The 20,543-nt window shown below is 34.8% G+C and overlaps 2 protein-coding genes across 2 annotated transcripts; one reads left to right on the top strand and one right to left on the bottom strand.

Annotated features, from left to right (window-relative positions):
- Positions 1 to 1,801: 1,801 nt before the first annotated feature.
- On the bottom strand, positions 1,802 to 4,624 carry LOC110738567. Its single transcript, XM_021918965.1, has 3 exons — positions 3,059 to 4,624; positions 2,495 to 2,953; positions 1,802 to 2,452 (listed from the first exon to the last, which is right to left on the bottom strand). Exons 1-3 carry the CDS (start codon positions 4,622 to 4,624, stop codon positions 1,802 to 1,804), a joined length of 2,676 nt encoding a protein of 891 aa, XP_021774657.1.
- Positions 4,625 to 12,738: 8,114 nt separating this feature from the next.
- Positions 12,739 to 20,491, top strand: LOC110738566 (serine carboxypeptidase-like 17). The gene is made up of 14 exons (XM_021918963.1): positions 12,739 to 12,899; positions 14,038 to 14,197; positions 14,517 to 14,603; positions 16,542 to 16,661; positions 16,909 to 17,011; positions 17,307 to 17,344; positions 18,078 to 18,179; positions 18,683 to 18,772; positions 18,892 to 18,967; positions 19,096 to 19,163; positions 19,258 to 19,388; positions 19,659 to 19,775; positions 19,965 to 20,019; positions 20,102 to 20,491. Exons 1-14 carry the CDS (start codon positions 12,739 to 12,741, stop codon positions 20,183 to 20,185), a joined length of 1,392 nt encoding a protein of 463 aa, XP_021774655.1. The 3' UTR covers positions 20,186 to 20,491.
- The last annotated feature ends 52 nt before the right edge of the window (positions 20,492 to 20,543 follow it).

Raw genomic sequence — 20,543 nt, 5'->3', positions numbered from 1 at the left:
CCATTTATGACTAAAGGAACCACTATTTTTCTCTCACAAATAATGTTTTGGACCCACCTTTATTCTCTCTCATCTTTTATATAACTAAAACACTTAATAAAGAGAATATACACTATGGGGCAAAAGTAAGGGGATGGAAGGTGTACTTTGTAATATATTTGCTTATGTAATATTTAAATTATATACAAAGTATTTTTTTTTTAATTTTTTTTTTCCGAGAAAATTATATGTATCTCGTGTTCTAAGATTATTTATAAATCAAACAAGATCACATATCATAAAATTAATTTTGATGTTTATAGCTGCAATATTTGGTTAGATATTTAAAACTCTAACCAAATGTAGTATGTACAAGCCTTGCAAGGTAACAATTTTTGTACAACGAAGAGAAATGTGGAATCATATACTCCTTTTTTTTTTTGAAACCAGTGGAATAATATATATACTACTACCTTTTCTTTTAATTTACAATAAATGTTTTTTTTTTTGAAACCAGTGGAATAATATATATACTACTACCTTTGTTTCTTTTAATTTACAATAAATGAGTATTTTATATTAGACAAAAAAAAACAATTATTGCAAATAAAACGAAACAGTGAAAATAAGAGAAACACGGTGCGGCTGATCACACTATGTGACCACTTGTAAAAGAACAAAGTAACCATTAAACCGGTACCCTTGTAATACAGATCAAGTAACACATATGCAACCTTTATAACACTGATGAAGTAGTCGTGTAAAATTGAACGAGTAACCCTTATAACACTAACAAAGTAACCTAATGATGAATATAATGGCCACATCGTGTGACCAGCCATATATAAGACTTTGTGTTAGAAAAAAATTGTGCAGTAAGTTGTTATCCAAATTAATTGGACACTTGGTTTACATTGACTATACTAATGACGTTGACTTTGTTTAACAATGGTGACCAAGATATGATGGTTCCATATATGTCAACATTGAAATGGATCAAAACGCTAAATATCGTCCCAAAAGTTAATTGGAGGCCTTGGTTTCTTAATGGCCAAGTTGGAGGGTAAGTTAAGTTCCTAAAAAATCTCTCTGCAATTATTATTTGAAATTGTCTTCTTCTTCTTCTTCTTCTTCTTCTTCTTCTTCTTCTTTTTCTTTTTTTTTTCTTTCTTTCTTTCTTTTTTGACAAAAGAGCTATCAAATAAATGGAAAACTAACGAATACAACATCTGTCAACGAAAACTGACGACGCCGGGCACAACATGCTAACCAGTGAGCCGGAGTAACCCACAAACGAGGAACCTTTTGTACCTGGCAAACCAAAAGGGATTGAACCGAAGCCCGCAATTCCTGAATGAGCCACCAAACCAAAATTTCCATTGACCCAGACGGAGGACAAAGAGCAAAAAGGGCTGCACAATCTGTATAAACCCGAATTTTCAAGAAGCCTCTACGGATAGCAAACTCCAGACCCCAAACACAAGCTTGAAGCTCAGACTGCAACGCTGAACTTGCCATAAAAGCCCGACATCCACCTCCTAGTACCTCAGAAGAATGAATATCACGAACTATCCAGCCTGCTCCAGCCCTATAAGTGGAACAATCCCAGGCCCCATCTATGATCAAACAAACCGTTGGAGAGATATTAGGTAACCCTCGCAGACACTGCCACCTGACATCCTGCTTATCCTCCAAACGAACCAAACAAGAAGATTTCGAAGACCTCTTCCACTTTTGAGCCTGCATAACACGAAGAAACCATTCTGACGCCAAACCAACAATAGTCCCAGGCGACCAAACAACTTTCCTAAACCTCATATGATTACGAGAAATCCAAATCGCCCAAAGAAGAGCAAATAACGAAGCAATACCCTTCCAATTCCCTCAGTGACGAAAAATGAGAAATTATACACGAGAACCAAACACCGAATGAAGGAAACTGCATAAGATCCCATTGAATGCCCAACGCTCCAGACAACCAAAGACTGCAGATAACAGGACAATCTCTGAATGTATGAGACACATATTCTACATCCACATAACAAAAAGCATAAACTGGATCGATCGGGAGACCTCGAGCATGGAGAGTAGTCGCTAAAGGAAGAGCGTCATGCAGCAATTTCCAACCAAAGATTTTCCACCTAGGAAGAATTGGTAAAGCCCAAAACTTCCTCCACCATGCTGGAGAAATTTGAGATTGACTACTAGATAAGACCCTAGGCTCACAAAAAAGTGCATAAGCAGATTTTGTTGAGAAAACACCATCCCTAGTGAACTTCCAGTAAACAAAATCATCCATCAACTGTAGTGGACGATCCAACGAAAGAATTCTAGCAACAGAGCTAGAATCAAACAAACCATGAATGATAGTAGCATTCCATGCGCAAGAACGCGGATCAAGTAAAGAAGACACAAGAGTCGGTCGAACTGACTCAGGCAGAAGATCCTTAAACTGAAACGGTCCCCTCAGAACCTAAGAATCCTCCAAAATACGAACACGAGAACCTGAACCAACCTTCCAAAACATACCCTTCGACAACACGGAAAATCCCGACATAAAACTCCTATAACCCCAAGAGGGACGAGAAACCGAGATCGAATCAATGGAACGAAGAGCCGGATATTTCGCAAACAGAAGTCGGGAAACCAACAACTGAGGGCACTGAATAAACCGCCAACTCTGCTTAGCCAACAGGGAAGAGTTAAAAGGGGCAATACTGCGAATTCCCAATCCTCCTAAACCCTTCGGAAGATGGAGCAATGACGAAGAACGAAGAGCTAATCCTCGATTAGAAGAAGAGGACTTCCACCAAAACCTGGCTAACAAATTATCCATCCTAGAACATATAGAATCAGGAATTTTGAAAACAGACAAAATATGATTAAAGGAGGCAACGAGCACTGAGTTGATAATAACAAGCTTCGCCGCCGGTGAAAGTTGAAGAGCTGCAAAGGCCTGTAAGCGGTTGACCACCTTGTCCAAGAGGAACCCAAACTCAGAGCATTTACTACGGCCCAAATCAATAGGTAGCCCCAAATATGAACCCAATCAAGATTCAGACCGCATTTTCATACAAACAAAAAGATAAGCTCGATAGTCCTCTGGAGTATTAGGACTAAACTTGACAAACGACTTCTGCAAATTAAGCATTTGACCTGAAATATCACATAATGCAGAAAGCACATTCATCACATGTTCACACGCAAGAGGAGAAACCTGGAAAAATAGTAAGGAGTCATCAGCAAAGAACAAATGTGAAATAACTAGAGCCCTCCTCGCTATTTTAATACCCTGAAAAAGGCCTTCAGATTCTGCCTTACGAAGCATTGCTGAAAGAACCTCCATGCACAAAACAAACAGGTAGGAAGATAGAGGATCTCTCTGACACAGACCACGCTGAGGACGAAAACCCTCTGTAGGAGAACCATTAACTAGCACCTGGTAAGAGACCGTAGAAACACACTGCATAATCAGATGAACCCAATAGGGAGGAAACCCAAAAACCTGAAGTACTTGACTTAGAAAGTCCCACTCAACTCTGTCATAAGCTTTGTTCATGTCTAGCTTCAAGGTCGCGTAAAAAAGTTTCCTAGCTTTGGAAGCATTAATAAATGAAAGGATCTCATGCACCATCAGGCAGTTATCAGACATCAACCTACCAGGCACAAAGGCATTCTGAAAATCCGAAACTATGTCTGGTAGAATCCAACGCAGACGACGAGCAAGACACTTTGCTATGCATTTATAAATGACATTACAGAGACCTATCGGTCTAAATTGAGAAACTAGTTCAGGGTGATCTACTTTAGGGAGAAAAACTAAGAAAGTGCGATTCCAGTCCTTAAGTAAATAGCCATGAACAAAAAAGAACTGAACAACATTCACAACATGATCACCCACCTCAGTCCAGTAGGTCTTGAAAAAGGCTGAAGTAAAACCATCAGGACCTGGAGACTTACCATTAGCAATACTAAACATCGCCTGCCTAATATCCTCAGCCGAAAAGGGAGCTAGTAAGGATTGACGATGTCCGTCAGACAAAGAAGGGAGGTGAAGGGAATCCCAAGGGAACTGAGAAACTGAAGACCGATCTGAATTCCTACTATACAGTAACTTGTAAAAATCCAGAACCACAGAACGAATGTCCCCCGCATTTGAAACCCAAGATCCATCGTTGTCCTTAAGACCACAAATAGTGTTCTTCCGACGTCTAGCCTGAACTGCAGAGAAAAGCAACCGAGTATGCTCATCTACAAATGCATCCCACTTCACTTTTGCTCGTTGTCTCCAAAATAGATAAGCTGCCTGAGCCTCTTCAATCTTCTCCCTCCTAAAAGTGCTAAACAAACAACGACTACTCCGAGAATCAAGAATAAAAGAAGCATTAGCAACATTTGCAACCAGAGCTTTCCAATCAATGCCCCACGCCTTTTTATGAGAAACACGTACACCAAGCAAGCAGACGGTGACGAAGAACACATAGCCTTTTTGATAATGAAAACATAAGAGACCTCGGGATATGTTCGGCAAAAATAGTCTGAACCATAGTAGCAACATCCTCAGAGTGTAGGCACCAGTTTTCAATTCTGTAAGGCTGTTTATAACTACCAGAAGGCAAAGAGTCACACAAAATAATAGTTCCATGATCTGAAAACAAAATGGGCTCGTGATGAACTGAGGTAGCTGGCCAATCCTGAAGCCAATGGGAAGTAGCTAATGCTTTATCTAACCTCTCTAAAGTGGGGTCCATAATTGTTCTCCCATAGTCCAAGTAAAAGACAGTCCAGAAAACGGAATATCAAGTAACCCATTGTCTAATTTCCATTGTATAAAATCATGACGGCCAGGAATATCCAGATTACCTCCGGCCTTATCCGATAAATATTCAACCTGGTTAAAATCTCCAACTATCACAACATTCGGATAAGAAGCTAAAATATCAGATATTTCCGACCACATAGTCATACGATCAGAAACCTGAGGCGCTCCATACAAACAAAGGACATGTTTTATTACCAAATTCTCCACAACTTGACACAATATTACATGCGGAGAAACTAAAAGAGGTTCAACCACAACTGGGGCAAACCAAAACACACATAGCCCACCTCTAAGACCCATCGAATCAACACCCACAAAATCTGAACATGACAGGGAAGATAACTTATGCAGTACAGAATGTACAGACACCATGGTTTCAGCTAGGAATACAATATCAACAACATAAGAGCGGACTAAGGACGCAATGTAAGGAACTTTAGAGGAGTTCGCCTGACCCAAACCCCTACAGTTCCAAGCCACAAGCTTCATATGTCGCCTGGTGGCCTTAAACAGGCGACCACCAAGCCCTCGGAGAAAAAGTCAGAAAGGGACATTTGAGTTGGAGAAAAGGTACCAATTCCTTTACGTTTCTTAACAGAGAGACATGAGAAACACCTAGCAGCAGCAGCCTCCGCTCCATTCTCCTTAGAGCAGAGCATTAAATTCTCAGTAGAACCTGAGGGCGATCTCTTCTTAGGACAAACTGACTTCATCCTCTCTAATGGTGAAGTTCTTTTAGGCCCCTTTCGCAATGAAACTGACGAAGAGACAGAGAAATTTGACCGTTTACGAGGGTTTAACCTTGAGGGTCAGGGAGGAGATTGAGAAATTGGGTAGTGGAATTGGAAGGTGATTGTGGATAGGTGTCAGGGCAATGTTCGTTGTTTACTAGATCGTGTAAAGGTTCTTTGACGGCTGAGATATTGGGTTGGGGTGGTGTTTGGCACAATTCATTTAGAACAAGGTTTATGTGGGGTGTTTCTAATTGTGATTTCTTCATTTTCAAAGGTGAGAAAAACGGAGTAGCAAACTCACGGGGTCTTTTGTTGGGTTGAAAGTTCTGGGGTTGGGGTCGATCGAAGTTTTTGAAAAAGCTCATGAGATTCACTGCGGTAGTTCTAAATTTCTATGTTCTCTTTAAGCCAATATTCATATTTGAGAGATTATGAGGAAGCAAAGTAGCAGACTTAAACGACCCGTTCTTATCAACAGAAAAAGGAGCAGAACTATAAAAATTCATAGGACAAGTGTTCTGCTTATGGCCAACTCTATTACACTTAGAGCACAAAATAAACACATTCTCATATTTGAAATTAATCCATTTAAACTCAAATTGTCCAAGGTCCAAGTAAAATCCTGATAACAACGGTTCCAAAACATGAATGTGGAGTTCAGAGGTACCTCATCGAGATGAACCCATATATCAGCCTCGTCAAAATTTATATCTCTGATTGACTTACCCGGCGTCCAAGGAGTAAAGATCAAGAGAGCCACTTGATACGCAGTCGAGCCCTGTTGTAGCATATGGGTTTATTTTTGGGGGAAGAAAAGTACATCAAGTTTTGGGTGCCTTCTATAAAGGCTGGACCTTAACTTATTAAGTGAAATAAAATATGGAGTACCATCTAAGAATGGATCTATATCTTAATGAGTTTGACAATAGTGACCTAATTAACACTGCAACATAATCTTATGCATAGGTAAATATGTGGGAAGTTTTTTTTATTGAACTTAATTTGCAACTTTTTGACGTTGTACTCTGTTTATTATTATTATATTTGCTCCACTTTTATTGTGGCTGTATTTTATTACTAAAATAAATACTCCCTCCTTCCCTGATTGATAGTCACTTATGTCATTTTTGGGCACCAAAAATATTAGTCACATTTGTTTTTTTCAAGTATCATTAATATAATTTTTTTTTCTAAAATTCTCTAACATTTGCAAAAATATTTATGCAAATTTAACTTTTCAATGTAAATTTTACTTTTCCATGTACTTTAGTTACTTTCTTTCTCTACTTTTTTGCATAACCAATGTAAATTTACTTTTTAAATATTTTTTTTAATTCTCCTTAATTCCCGTGATTTTTCTTCAAAAATGACTATCAATCGGGGACGGAGGGAGTATTATTTAGTAGGTTCTGAGAATGTCTTGTATCTTACAGATTTGTTACAGAATATTCAAATGACAACTACAATTTGACGTTTACTACAATCAAGGTATAAGCATTACTCAATTCAATTTAATCTTTTATATACCCATTGTTATGTACTAAACTTATTAGATCATTTTTACTAAAATTAAATTATTTTTGTAGAAATTAAATACTTTTTGTGTAATTAAAGTATTTTTGTTCAACTTTAATAATTTTTATTGATTAAAATTAGTTTTTTGATCAACTATTATATTTTTTCTTTGAAGTTAAATTTTTTTATTGATTTAAACTTATTTCCAATAACTTAACTTATTTTTGCTATTTTTTTATTTTTTTTTATTTTTAATTAAACATATCTTATTTTTGTCGAACTTTACTTATGTTTACAGAACTATTAAGACTAGAATAGACCCGGTCTACAATAACTTATTGTAGACCCAACCTTCTAGTATACCATACAAATGTGATTATATCATACGAAATATGATTATATTATTACAAAAGTGATTATATCATCTTGAAACTATTATGTAAATGTATCACTCAAAAAGTGAATTTATCATTATAAAAAGTATCAAATAGTAAATTACATCATTCAAAAGATGATTTTTAAATTTTATCATCCTAAAGATAATTATATAATCTCATTAAATGGTTTAATATGAGATCACTAAGATATATTATTATCCTAAATATAATATCATAAGATATATATGGAAAATATATCACAATAATATATTTTCCTATATTCCCAACACCCTCCCGCAATCGTAACGGCAGTAACACGAACGTTATGATTGGAAATTCGCACTTTGTTGAAGTTGATCGAGTTGCACTACTCTGTTGATGTCGCCTTCAATTTTTTTTTATTTAAAAAAAAAGAACTTTTGCTACCACGGCCCTTTGCTGGTGTCCATGGTCTTCTGTCACGGCCCTTTGCTGGTGTCCGTGGTCTTTTGTCACGGCCCTTTGCTGGTGTCCGTGGTCTTCTTTGCCACGGCCCTTTGCTGGTGTCCATAATCTTCTTTGCCACGGCCCTTTGCTGGTGTCCGTGATCTTCTTTTCCAGGCCCTTTGCTGGTGTCCGTGTTATTTTGCAATTTTTTTTTTAAATAATAAATAATACGCCAAACGTGGCTTTTCTTCATCTCCTTGGAGATGCAATAATGGAGGAAGCACACTCAAACACTACAACCTAACCAAATCACATATGACCATTCATATTGATCACGTATCACATGGTTATTCCAAAAAAAAAAAAGATTAAATAAAAAAAATAGAAATTTCAAAGAGCAATACTATTGCATAGTGGAAGCAAATTTATGAATCCCACCGGTGGGTTTAATATTCTAACCCACCGGCAGGGAGAGAATTTGTGTGAACGGTCCCAAGATTTAACCTGCTCTTGATAAGATAACCTACACAATATAAACTCTATCATATAAACTTCCATAAATCTATCTTAGAATATCACTAAGATATATTATTATCCTAAATATAATATCATAAGATATATATGGAAAATATATCACAATAATATATTTTCCTATATTCCCAACACATTTAGCCCTCTGTAATTAAAATTAAAAATTATCAACTTTTGTTTGTTGAATTTTAGCCTTGTATCTCTTGAAATTTATAGATTTGTGTAATTACCTATCTCCATACCTAAAAGCAGTGAGCCATGGAGGAACAAGGAGGGGCAGTTGTCTCCCCAATTTCAAAAAATAAAAAATAAAAATAAATTTGTTTTTTGTAATTTTAAGATAATACAATGAATAGGTATGAATAAACTCACATATTCTTGTATGTGGTTCAGTGGTTGGCCATATATGTGATCTGTCATCATAGGGGTTTTATTCGTTAGTGTAATAGCTAGGGTTATTTGGTCAATGTTAAATGAGTTATATCGTCATTGTTATAGGGTTATTCGGTCAATATAATAGGAGTTACTTAATCGGTATTACAGGAGTTTACAGAGTTACTTTGTTTTTATATAAGTGTCCACACAGTGTGGCCATTGGCCACACATGGACTGAAATAAGTTACTTACAATTTATAACACAAATATGATTGTGGTTTGTATGTGTTTGAGCTGTAAAAAGGATTTCATACCATTTTTTTTTTTCGAGGAAATACTTCATACTTCGTACTTCCTTTGTTTTTTTTTTACTTGACCTGTTTCTTTTATCACGCTTGTCAATACAAAACTTTAACGATCAATAGCTTAAATTCTCCATAAGTAAAAATTAAATGTTATATATTAGGATAGTACTTATTAAAACGAATCCAAAAAGATCATACATGAATATATTTTTCCTTACATATTATTCACAAAAGAAGGTCAAAGGAGGGGTGGTGAATAGTGTAAAAGTCAAAGCGGGTCAAGTAATAAAGAACGGAGGAAGTATAATTTATCAATGGAATACATATATTCATTTCCCTTTCTGTTTAAATATGTTACTTAAATTATTATTTTTTTCTTTTTTTGGGTGCAAGAGAGGAGAAGACCCGACTTAAATTATATTGTTTGTAACTATGTTTCAACATTAGTATGATATTGTCCGCTTTGAGCCTAACACGTATTGATTTGTTTTTGGGCTCCTTCCCAAAAGGTCTCATACTAATTGGATTATGTACTTACTTCTAAGGACGCTAAGTCCTTTCTTCCTTATTCTTTCCATGTGGGACTCAGATTTCAAATCCCAACAGAATCCCTTCGTATATATTACTCTGTATCAATTTGTTTACTCCCTCTGTTTATAAATATTTACTCCATTTCTCCATGTGCGGAGTTTTAGAAGAAATTGGAGAAAATAATAAAACATGGAGGTAGTGGGATAGGTGGAAGAACAAAAAATTATATATATATTTAAAAAAAAAAAAAAAACAAAAGTAGTGGAGAAAATCGGAGGAGAGAAAATATGAAATTTATAAATTATGATTCATGGTGGGTACACTAGGTAAGAGAAATTAATTAAATATTATAAAAACTTTCCAAATAAGAAAATGTAACAAGCATTTAAAAAAGGCCAAAAAAGAAAGTGGGGCAAGTATTTAAAAACGGAGGGAGTAATAGCTAATTACTTGATTTTATGATAAGGTAATTATTTCATATATATCGATTATTGGATTATATATATATATATATATATATATATATATATATGAAGGTAGCTATCTGTTAGTTGTGTAGGTAGCTGTTAGTTGTCAACAAGCTGTAATTTATATAAATTATTACAAGTGATAAAAGTTATTTTATTTTGACCACATGAATAGTAAGTGAATCGAACTTTGAGGAAAGTATTCAGTAGTTATTATGCCGTGGAAATCATTTTTCCATATTAGAATATTCATAATAGACCCTATATAAACTTGCTTTATGTAGTCTAACTTTTGATATTTTATGATAAATATATGCATTAATCGGTGTATATAATATTTATTTACTGTATTTATAAAAGAAAAATAATAATTGAAGAATTTTTTAATATTTTTTTTGGAAAATGCTATACATAGCCCTTAGGGCTACATATAAGCATTAAATTTACATTAGAAAATCGTAAAAAGTTAAGAAATCATCTAAATATAAACACTAAGGAGCCGTTTGGTTGGGGTTAATAATCAAAGGGAAAGGGAATGAAGCTGGCTCATTCCCTTTATTGTTGTTTGTTTGTCATTTTTTTCATTCTCTTTACCCATTTTCATTTTTGAGTACTCAAAATCCTTCTATATTGATTCCCTACCCCTCCCCCCCAAGACTTTGACATTCCCTTTCCCCAGCCACCACTACACCACCAACCGCTACATTACACAGTCACCCCCACTGCCAAGACACCTCGTCGGAACTCGTCACACCTCCCCCTCCCCTCGCCGGAATCCGTTGCCCCTCCCCCTCCTATCGTCGGAATCCATTGCGCCTCTCCCTCCCCTCGCCGAAACCCTAGAAAATCATCCTCCCACCCAAGTCAGCCACGCAAACCCAACCTCTCTGCCACCTAAGATTCCGACACGCAAACCTAGCCACGCAAACCCAAACAAGCCAGCGAAATCGAGCGGCGATGGTGGGAAGATGCGAAATCGGGCGGCGAGGGGTAGGGGAGATTCGAAATCGAGCAACGAGTGGTGGGGGAGGTGCGATATCGGGCGACAGTGGTTGGGGGGAGGTGCGATATAGGGTGATAGTGGGTGGGGGAGGTGCGATATGGGGCGGCGAGGGGTGGGAAGATGTGAAAATGGAAGGCGAGGGGGTGGAGGTGCGAAATTGGGCGGCGAGGGTCAGTGAGGTGGTGGCTGGTGAAGTGGCTGGGGAAGAGGGGTTGTGTGGTGGTGGTGGTGGACCGGTGGTGATTCCTTTGTTTTGTAAAACAAACAACATACTACATAGAAAGGGTTTCATTCCATTCCCTTTCATTCCCTTTGTTCATTCCATTCCCATTATCCCGTGCGAACCAAACGACCCCTAATTACTCTAATTTACGCCTGTCTTGCTCATGAATTCCTTATTTTATACAATTTTCAAGAATGTATTTAATGCTTATATATAGCCCTTAGAGCTACATATAGCATTACCCCATTTTTTTAGCCGTTTTTTTTTAAACTTTCTATATAATATGTAACTCTAATGATTATATTAATAAATTTCCTTATACTCACAATAATTTTATGCAAATTAGTATTCCCTCCGTCCCTTAATTAATACAATGCCTCTTTTGAGCATTTATTCCTCACATAATAAAGAGAAAGAGACATTCTATTAAAGGACGGAGGGAATATTGCAAGACTATGTTTAGATCACCTTATTTTTATTTATTTCAGATTAAATCAGAAAATACGTACGAATTGAGATTAATCAAATTGGAAAAAACAATTTCATACTGTACTTATTATTTTATGTGCAGTTTATTATGCCTTTATATTTCACCCTATATTTTGTTAGTGGTCAGATGGTCAAAAATATCGAACCGTAACACAATTCCCAAGTTTGTCTGTCCAAATAATTAATTGGTATTTGCCTATTTGGAGTACTTCTTTGTCGTACACCATTTAACATTATCATTAGGGGTGAGCAAACCGGGTACCCGGTCAAAATTTTAGGACCCAGACTTGGAATTGGTTGGAACCGGGTTCTAAAATTCGGAACCGGAATTGAAATTGGTTCAACCGGGTCCTAAAATTTAGGAATTGGAACCACCGGGTACCGGTTCCGGTTCCGGTTCCAGGTACCCACTTGTGTATGTAATTTTTAAAATATAATACAAATTATAATTTTATTTTAGTTAGGTTCATTTTTAGCATTTAACACTTATATTTATATGTGCATTAAGCTATTTGTAATTATGTTAGGTATTAATAATACTTTTTTATTTTACAGATTAGATACATTCAATGTATTTTTATTATTTAAATTTAACTTAGTTTAGCATATATTGGGTAACCGGGTACCCAACCGGTTCCGGGTCCAAAAAGTTGAGAATTGGAATTGGAATTGGTTATAACCGGGTCCTTAATTTATTACCCAGAATTGGAACCACCGGGTCCAATTCCGGTTCCGGACCCGCCAGTTCCTAATCGGTTCCGGTTCCAATTCCGGGTACCCGGAATTTTTGCTCACCCCTAATTATCATATACAAATGATTTAATTAATCAACTTTAAATGTTCGTAACTAGTGCCGAGTAGCTTGTTCAGACCTTCCTTAAATTTCAACTATATACTTGTAGTTTATATAGACTTCTCTCTCCATTTAATTTGTTTCTTCCCTATAATTTCAAGAAACGAAATGAGTAACAAATTTGTAACTCAACTAATATTAGTATTGACGATAAATTTGGTATCATTTGTGTTGTGTAACTATTATCATACAACTCCAAATACAAATTCAAATGCTGTTCGATTTCTACCTGGCTTCCCTGGAATTCTTCCTTTCAACCTTCAAACCGGGTATGTTTTCATGTCGATTTCTTCCTCTATTTTATTTAAGAAAATTTGCAAAAAACCACCTTTTAAATCTTGTTTTTTTTTTTTTGCATATAACCACATTTTAAAAAAAATGTTGCAAAAGACCACCAAGTTTTAAAATTTTGTTGCAAATTACCACCAATTCAATGTAAAACAATTGATAAATTTGGCTAAAAAAGTGGTAATTTGTAACAAAATTTTATAAATTGGTGGTCTTTTGCAACATTTTTTTTAAAAGGTGGTTATATGCAAAAAACAAGATTTAAAAGGTGGTTTTTTTGCAAAATTTCCTTTTATTTAAATTGCATTATTGGTATTTTTACTCTTGTTAATTCACAATTTATGCTACACATTAAGCTGTTATTTGCACCATATATATTGAGGCAAATCTAATAAAATGTCATGAAAATAGAAAACTAATTAGAAACTTGTGGATAATGTATGTAGAAAAGACATTTAATCCAATAAGGCTGTAGAAGGCATTTTGTCCCATTCCTTGCCAATTATGCTATGTTATTTTGCTCTTTAGAAAAATTAATTCAAATATACGAAATAAAGTTTGAATTAATTCAGTTGATTGAAAAGAACATAGGTTATATTCAGTTCGTCTTATTTAAGGTGTTTAGTCTAATTTGAACTCTAAATTATAATTTTTGTGAAGTTATGTTGTTAAGTTCCTACTTGGTATCGTTCTCTTTGTTTTAGCTAAAAAGACGTTATGGTCTAATTTGAACTCTAAATTATATTTTGGAGAGGTTATGTTTTATGTTATTAAGTTCCACTTGGTATATTTATTTTAAGGAAAAATATATATGCAACCCTAAAGGACTGCATGTAAGAAGCTAAAAATGGAAAGTATATATATACAATTAACATTTATTACACCGATTTACTTGTAAATTGTCGATAAATTTCCAAATTAATACTTAAAAAAGGAAGTATATTAAACGCTAACATGCAGCCCTAAGGGCAGCATATAACATTATCCTATTGACATTTAAATTACAGTATTTTAATTTTCTGTGTGCAAGTTTAATATTAATTTGACTGTAAAAAAAGGCTTATTATTAATTTGCATTCTTGGGCTGCATGAACAATTCAAACAATGTTATTATTGTAGATATGTTGGAGTTTGGGATGAGCAAGTGCAGCTATTTTACTACTTTATACCATCCGAGAAAAAACCAAAAACAGACCCACTTTTAATTTGGTTCTCTGGAGGACCTGGTTGCTCTTCATTAACGGATCTTGTATTTGGACATATTGGTAAATTAACTTTTATTTATCTATATATTTTTAAATCAACTTTATTTAATTTACTTTGGTATCATCTCATCGGGTTTATATATCGTAACCAAGTGGAATTTGCAAATATATGAAGCCACCAAATTAAATGTAGAATCTTGCAAAACTTTTTTAATACTCCGTGTTTAACTTTTTGTTTTTTAAGACAAAAACAATGATTAAACTTAAAGAATGATTAAAATGCTAATTAATTATAACATTATTTTAGACAGATTATATAATTTTATTCTAACATTATTAATAGAGCTTAAACATAAGCTTTGTTAATTCTAATAAAAATATTGTTGTGACGACAACAAAGGTCCTCTATCCTTCGACGCAACATCACAAAGGGAGTTTGGTCTACCGAGACTTGAATCAAATCCTTATTCTTGGACTAAGGTAATCAAATCATCTATCTAATTCTATTAGCTTAATAGCTTTATGTACTCATAGTTCATGCATCTAAATTGGAGTATTGCTTTTATAAGAGCTCTCTCTGTCTCAGATCAATTCAAACACTTACATTATGTATAATTTATTGATTAGGCATCGGGTTTTTTTATGATACATTGTTGAGAATTAGTTAAAAAAATAAGTTTTAATCAATAATTTAAGTTCGGTAAAATGATTTAAGTTTGACACGGGGATTTTTTGTGTGGCTGGCCACATCGTGTGGCCGGGGTTCGTTACTCGAGTTACTCATTCGAGTAACCCCTGACCAAACCCCTTAAGTAAACCCTAATCGAGTAACCCTCCGAGTAATCTCTGACCGAGTAACCCTTCAAGTAGCCCCTGACCGAACCCTTCGAGTAACTTGAGTAACCTTGGCCACATATAAAAATTTATGTTTAAGAAATTATAATGGGTTTTTCTATATAGTGCCCCAGAGGTATTGACTTTTCCAAGTTGTGCCCACCTATTTTCAAAATTCTACGCTATACCCCCAAGGTAACTTTAGTGTCTACGAACCCTACCGTTAAATTGTCGTTAACTATTGTAGTTTATATGTTTCACCACCAAAACTCAGCTCTCACAACCCACCACCCACCACCCTCCACCCACCGACACACCCCAGGTCACCTGCGAGCCGAACCCCACCAGCGAGCCGAACCATATCACCCATTACAGCCCCACCACCACAGGCCCACCACCACCTAGTGCACCACCAAAGAAAGTGTTAGAATGCAATGGAGGAATTTAATTCGAATTCGAATTGAAATTTCGACAAATTGGTTTAGGGTTTTTGTTTCATTGGATTCAAATTGGAAAAGTAAGTTGTTAATTGTTTTTTTCGTTTTAAAATCAAAGAATTTGGTTCAAAATAATAGAAAACTCCCCCAATTTGATTTTAATTGTTAAATCATCAATTTTTATTCAATTAGATTGACTTTAAATTCACAAAACTTGTTTTAATTGATTTTTCCAATGAAAATCTGCACGAATATGGTTCAATTGGTCGAAAATCTGGGCATGAAGAACGAAAATATGAGCATGAAGCTAAGAACGACGGTGGAGTTTAGGGTCGAGGATTTGAGAGAGAAGGAGAGAGGAGGGTGACGCGCGTGGTGGTGGGTCAAGGAGAGAGGAGCGTGGCTCGATGGTACAGCTGGGGGTGCGGCAGTGGTGCGACTAGAGGTGCAGCGGTGGTACGGCTGGAGGTGTAGTGGTGAGTAGTTGTGAGGGAGCAGATAGAGGTGTTTGGGTTTTTTTTTTCAATTAATTTATTTTGAAGTTAATTGAAAGTTAACTTTAGTTAACGGAGAGATAACGATAGGGTTACATCGTAGACACTGGTACATCGTGGAATTTTGAAAATGGGTGGACACGACTTGGAAAAGTCAATTCCTCATAGACACTGTATAGAAAAATCCAATTATAATTAAGTAAATTAAATTTAGAAATAATTTCAGTTTAGCAAAAATAAGGTGAAGAGAACGAGACCTCAATATGAATTAAGAGTTTTTTTTTTTTTTTTTAAGTATACTTATTACGGAGTATACCATATCATATTATATTATCATCTTCTATATTGAAAATGTTAGGTGTGTATAAATATAGGAGAAATTCTAAAGTATTGTTAACCCTCAAAAATCAATATTTCATGTTTGAAAATGTATAGGATCACCGATCACAAAGAGGAAAGCAAATTAATCAAGCTTGTTTCAACTTAGTAGTGTGTTCATCCCAAAAAAAATACATTTTAAGCTACTAAGGTGTACAATTATAAAGTAATTATCTATATGAAGTGATATGAATATGATGTATTGTACAAAGTATGGTAGAAATAATAATTTATCTATCATTTATCGTAAAGTAACGATACAATAAATGTTTTAGGTTGCAAACATAATATTTCTCGATTCACCTGTTGGTGCTGGATTTTCCTACACAACAAGCAAGGCTTACCTTCCCGGTGATACAAACACGGCAAAACAAGCATATGAGTTTTTGAAGAAGGTTAGTTCATTTATTAGCCGATTGAGCTAGATCCTATACGCGTAGTGGTTAAAATTAATGCACCTCAATTATATATATCCTTACTCGCATTTTATCACGTGTCCTGCCTTACCAATGAGATGTTGGCCTAGCGATTAAGACTAATGGCTCGTATATATTTGAAATTTGTTTCGCCCTTGTGAAGCATACATCTTTTTATGGTCCGATTGATTTTGTTAATCGTAATTATAAACTGTGATGCGTACAGTGGCTTATGGAGCATCCTGAATTTGCAAGAAACCCTGTCTACATTGCAGGTGTTTCGTATTCTGGAAAAGTAGTTCCATCTATTGCATTAGAGATTGTAAATGGTAATTTCGACCCTCTATTTATCATCATACAAATACCTTAGCTTTCATGGTTATATATGTATATAATATAGTCATTTTGTTGAAAGCTTGAAATTTCAATATTTACAATTTTACAGATCAGAGTAAATAAAGTTGAATCAATGTTCCACTTCGTATAGTAACAAATTACATACAATTCATTATATTTACGTAGTATAAGACATAAATTACAAAGAATTTATAGTACGACCTATATATATTAATGCGTTTTATTTAACACTTGTATATTTGTATGTATGAGTTTCTATTCCTATAGGAAATGAAGCAGGTTTTGGGGCAAAAATAAATCTTCAGGTGTGTTATATTTTATTTTTTAATGTCAAGAGAGCATTTGATTTATAACGTTTAAGTATAAACATCATACTCCTATATAATAGGTTTAGAAAGACAAAAATCATAGTACCTTGCCCGAGTAAATTTAAAACTTTCATGGGGCGTTCAATAAGAGATGGGGATATGGATAAAGATATACTTCCTCCGTTCTTTTTCAATGCATTACTTAGCTTATTAATATCTTTAATTACAATGAGTGTGAGGGATAGCTCTAGTGGTTAGAGCTCCCCTCCCTATTTCAAGTGATACTAGATCGAAACTCATCACCTGCCCTTGTGGCTCTCTAAACGCCAGAAGAAAAAGAAAAAGAAAAAAAAAAAACCCTTTAATTACCCTAAAAATTATTAAACATTTGATGTATGAAATGTATATTTCAAGACTAATCTAACTAGCTGACTACGTTTGCTTACGGATAAATCACATATGATTACATTCCTACTTCTCTTTATTATGTGAGGAATAAATGCTAAAAGTAGGAATGTAATTTAAAGACGGAAGGAATATGGGAATAGTTTTAAAATCTTTATGGTGCAGCAAAAGAAAAACGGAGAAAGTATAAATGTATTGTTATAATGATGACACACCATGTAAATTATTTTATACACACCAAGGGCATTTTTAGTCAATTTTAAAATTTCATTTGTATTGTCTTGCAATGTCTCTCTTAATAAAACGCACGTTGGCATGCATCCAGGGATATATTCTCGGGAATCCGGTGACTACTAAGTATCTTGAAAACCAGACGAAAGTTGAATATGCTCACCGTGTATCCGTACTATCCGATGAGATATATGAGGTTAGTATTGTCACTTTACTTTCACCATGTTTGAGTCACCAATAACATTGAAACACGTTTTTTTGTGCCAAATTTGTGCAATACATTGATTGTTTGTCCATAATTATTTACAAGGAAATCTTCCAAGGACAATGGTTAGCATAGAATTGTCTAATGTCTAGTACTACGCTTCAAAGTTTAAAAATGAACTCTCTTTGAATAAGACATTATGCATGTAATTCTCTTTTAAATAATTTGTTGATGAAGCGATTTTTTTTTATGGAAATTTTTTTGACAACTATGGTGTTAGGTGCGATGCGTGTACCTTCTCCAATGAAATAAATGGCCGAAAAATTTTCATTTCAGGCATGCGTCGCACCTAACACCATAGTTGGTGTTTTGGCAAATACACATAGTTCAGGGTGCTTAGTGCACCTAAGCCATACTTCAGGATGTTGCGGCTAATTTTGCCTTTTTTTATTTATTTTTTGCTGATGGATCATCATGTATATTACAATTGTTAGTCGGCCAAAGGAAGTTGCCATGGTGATTATCGGCCAATTGCTGCAAAGGGTAATGCACAATGCAAGAAGAATCTAGAAACTGCATCAAAGGTGATGAGTTTATCTTTATATTCTTTCGCATACATAAATCTAACTCACATAGTTCTACGTTAACAACTTAATATCATGTACAACTATGTAGATCTAAGTCTAACTATTGTCCTATGTAGTGCATTGATCCATTAGAAGATGAATTCGTCCTTGAATCGAAATGTTTCCATCCATCACCAGATAAGTGGTGTCGGGTATTGCTTTGTTTCTCACCTGCATTCTTTCTTCAAAGTTGAGAGGCATTTAATTTTTAAAGTTGATTCTATAATAATAGTGATACAAATTTATTTTTATTATTTTTTGGTGGTACATACAACAATACTATCATGATCACATGTCTGAATTGTGGGCAAATAACATTAATGTCCAAAAAGCTCTTCATGTTCGAGAGGTAACTAAATCGATCCTCAAAACAACCACTTTTGTATTAGCTAGTTGATAATAACATGTAGCATGTTGCAGTCTAATCTTGAGAATGTATTTAGGGAACGATTAACCAATGGATTCGTTGTCGCGGTCACAACAATGATAAGTTTAACTACACTCACGATATCGATAGTAGCGTCAGTTTTCATCAAAATCTTTCCATGCACCCTCCCAGGGCACTAATCTTCAGGTAATTTCTGACTTTAATGTAGATTCTGAGTTTCATTTCTGGTTAAGGATCTGTTCACATTTACTTAATTTCAATTCAGCTTCAATCAGTTCAGTTCAGCTCCTAAATTCCCTCTCTCATAAACTATTCATTTCATTTCAGTTCAATTCAGTTCAGTTAAGCTATATTCTTTGTTTAACATAAAATCGTCCTTTCTGAGCTATATTCTTTGTTTAACATAAAATTGCCCTTTTTGAGCTATGTTCTTTGTTTAACATGTTAAACGAACAGTGGTGATCAGGATATATGCATGCCATATATGTTCACATTGAAGTGGATGAAGAAACTAAATGTCGTCCCAAATGATGTTTATTGGAGTCCTTGGTTTCTTTACGGCCAAGTTGCAGGGTAAACTTCCGACACTTTCTCTCTTTATTTGTACGTATAACTTCGCCATGGAAGCTGTGTTTAAGTTTCACACTTCCATCATGATGAAGGCCTTTGAGAAATATTGTGAATATGTGTTGCGAATAAATATTTCGACAAATGGTAAACCCTAAAAACCAATTAAGTCTGAGAATTTCTTGTTTCATACAGATATGTCACAGAGCATTCAAATGATAACTACAATTTGACATTTACTACAATCAAGGTATAGAACTTCACTCAATTTTTTTTATTTTTTATTTATGATTATGGATTACTTAACATTAGACAAATTGTTAATTCTGTAGGGAGCAGGACATGTTGCCCCTGAATATAAGCCGCGAGAATGTTTAGCAATGTTTCAAAGATGGATCACATTTAATCCTCTATAATGAAAATCATAGACATATCTAATATATATTTGTTCATTAAATTTAAGGAATTTATAGATTTGTACAATACCTAAAAGGCATGGAACTGTATAGTTGTTTGATTTTTGCACTTTAACTCTCATATTCCTAGTTATTTAGTAAATGAGGGTTAAAGTTCAATTTTTTTTATGTAAAATTAATATGTTCAATTTTCTCAAATCGGTTGCTTAATCGGGAAAGTAATAATTGGAATTCGAAGAAACCGAGAAAGTATTTCATTAAGTGATTTTTATATCTTTGGTCCATTCTGTTTCACATTATGTGCAACAATTGGATGTAATACCCAATTGTGTTGCACGCAATATGAAACGGTTCATTT

This window comes from Chenopodium quinoa, unplaced genomic scaffold (assembly GCF_001683475.1).
Source record: "Chenopodium quinoa cultivar QQ74 unplaced genomic scaffold, ASM168347v1, whole genome shotgun sequence".
NCBI lineage: Eukaryota > Viridiplantae > Streptophyta > Magnoliopsida > Caryophyllales > Amaranthaceae > Chenopodium > Chenopodium quinoa.
This window is presented reverse-complemented; position numbering and strand designations above follow the sequence as displayed.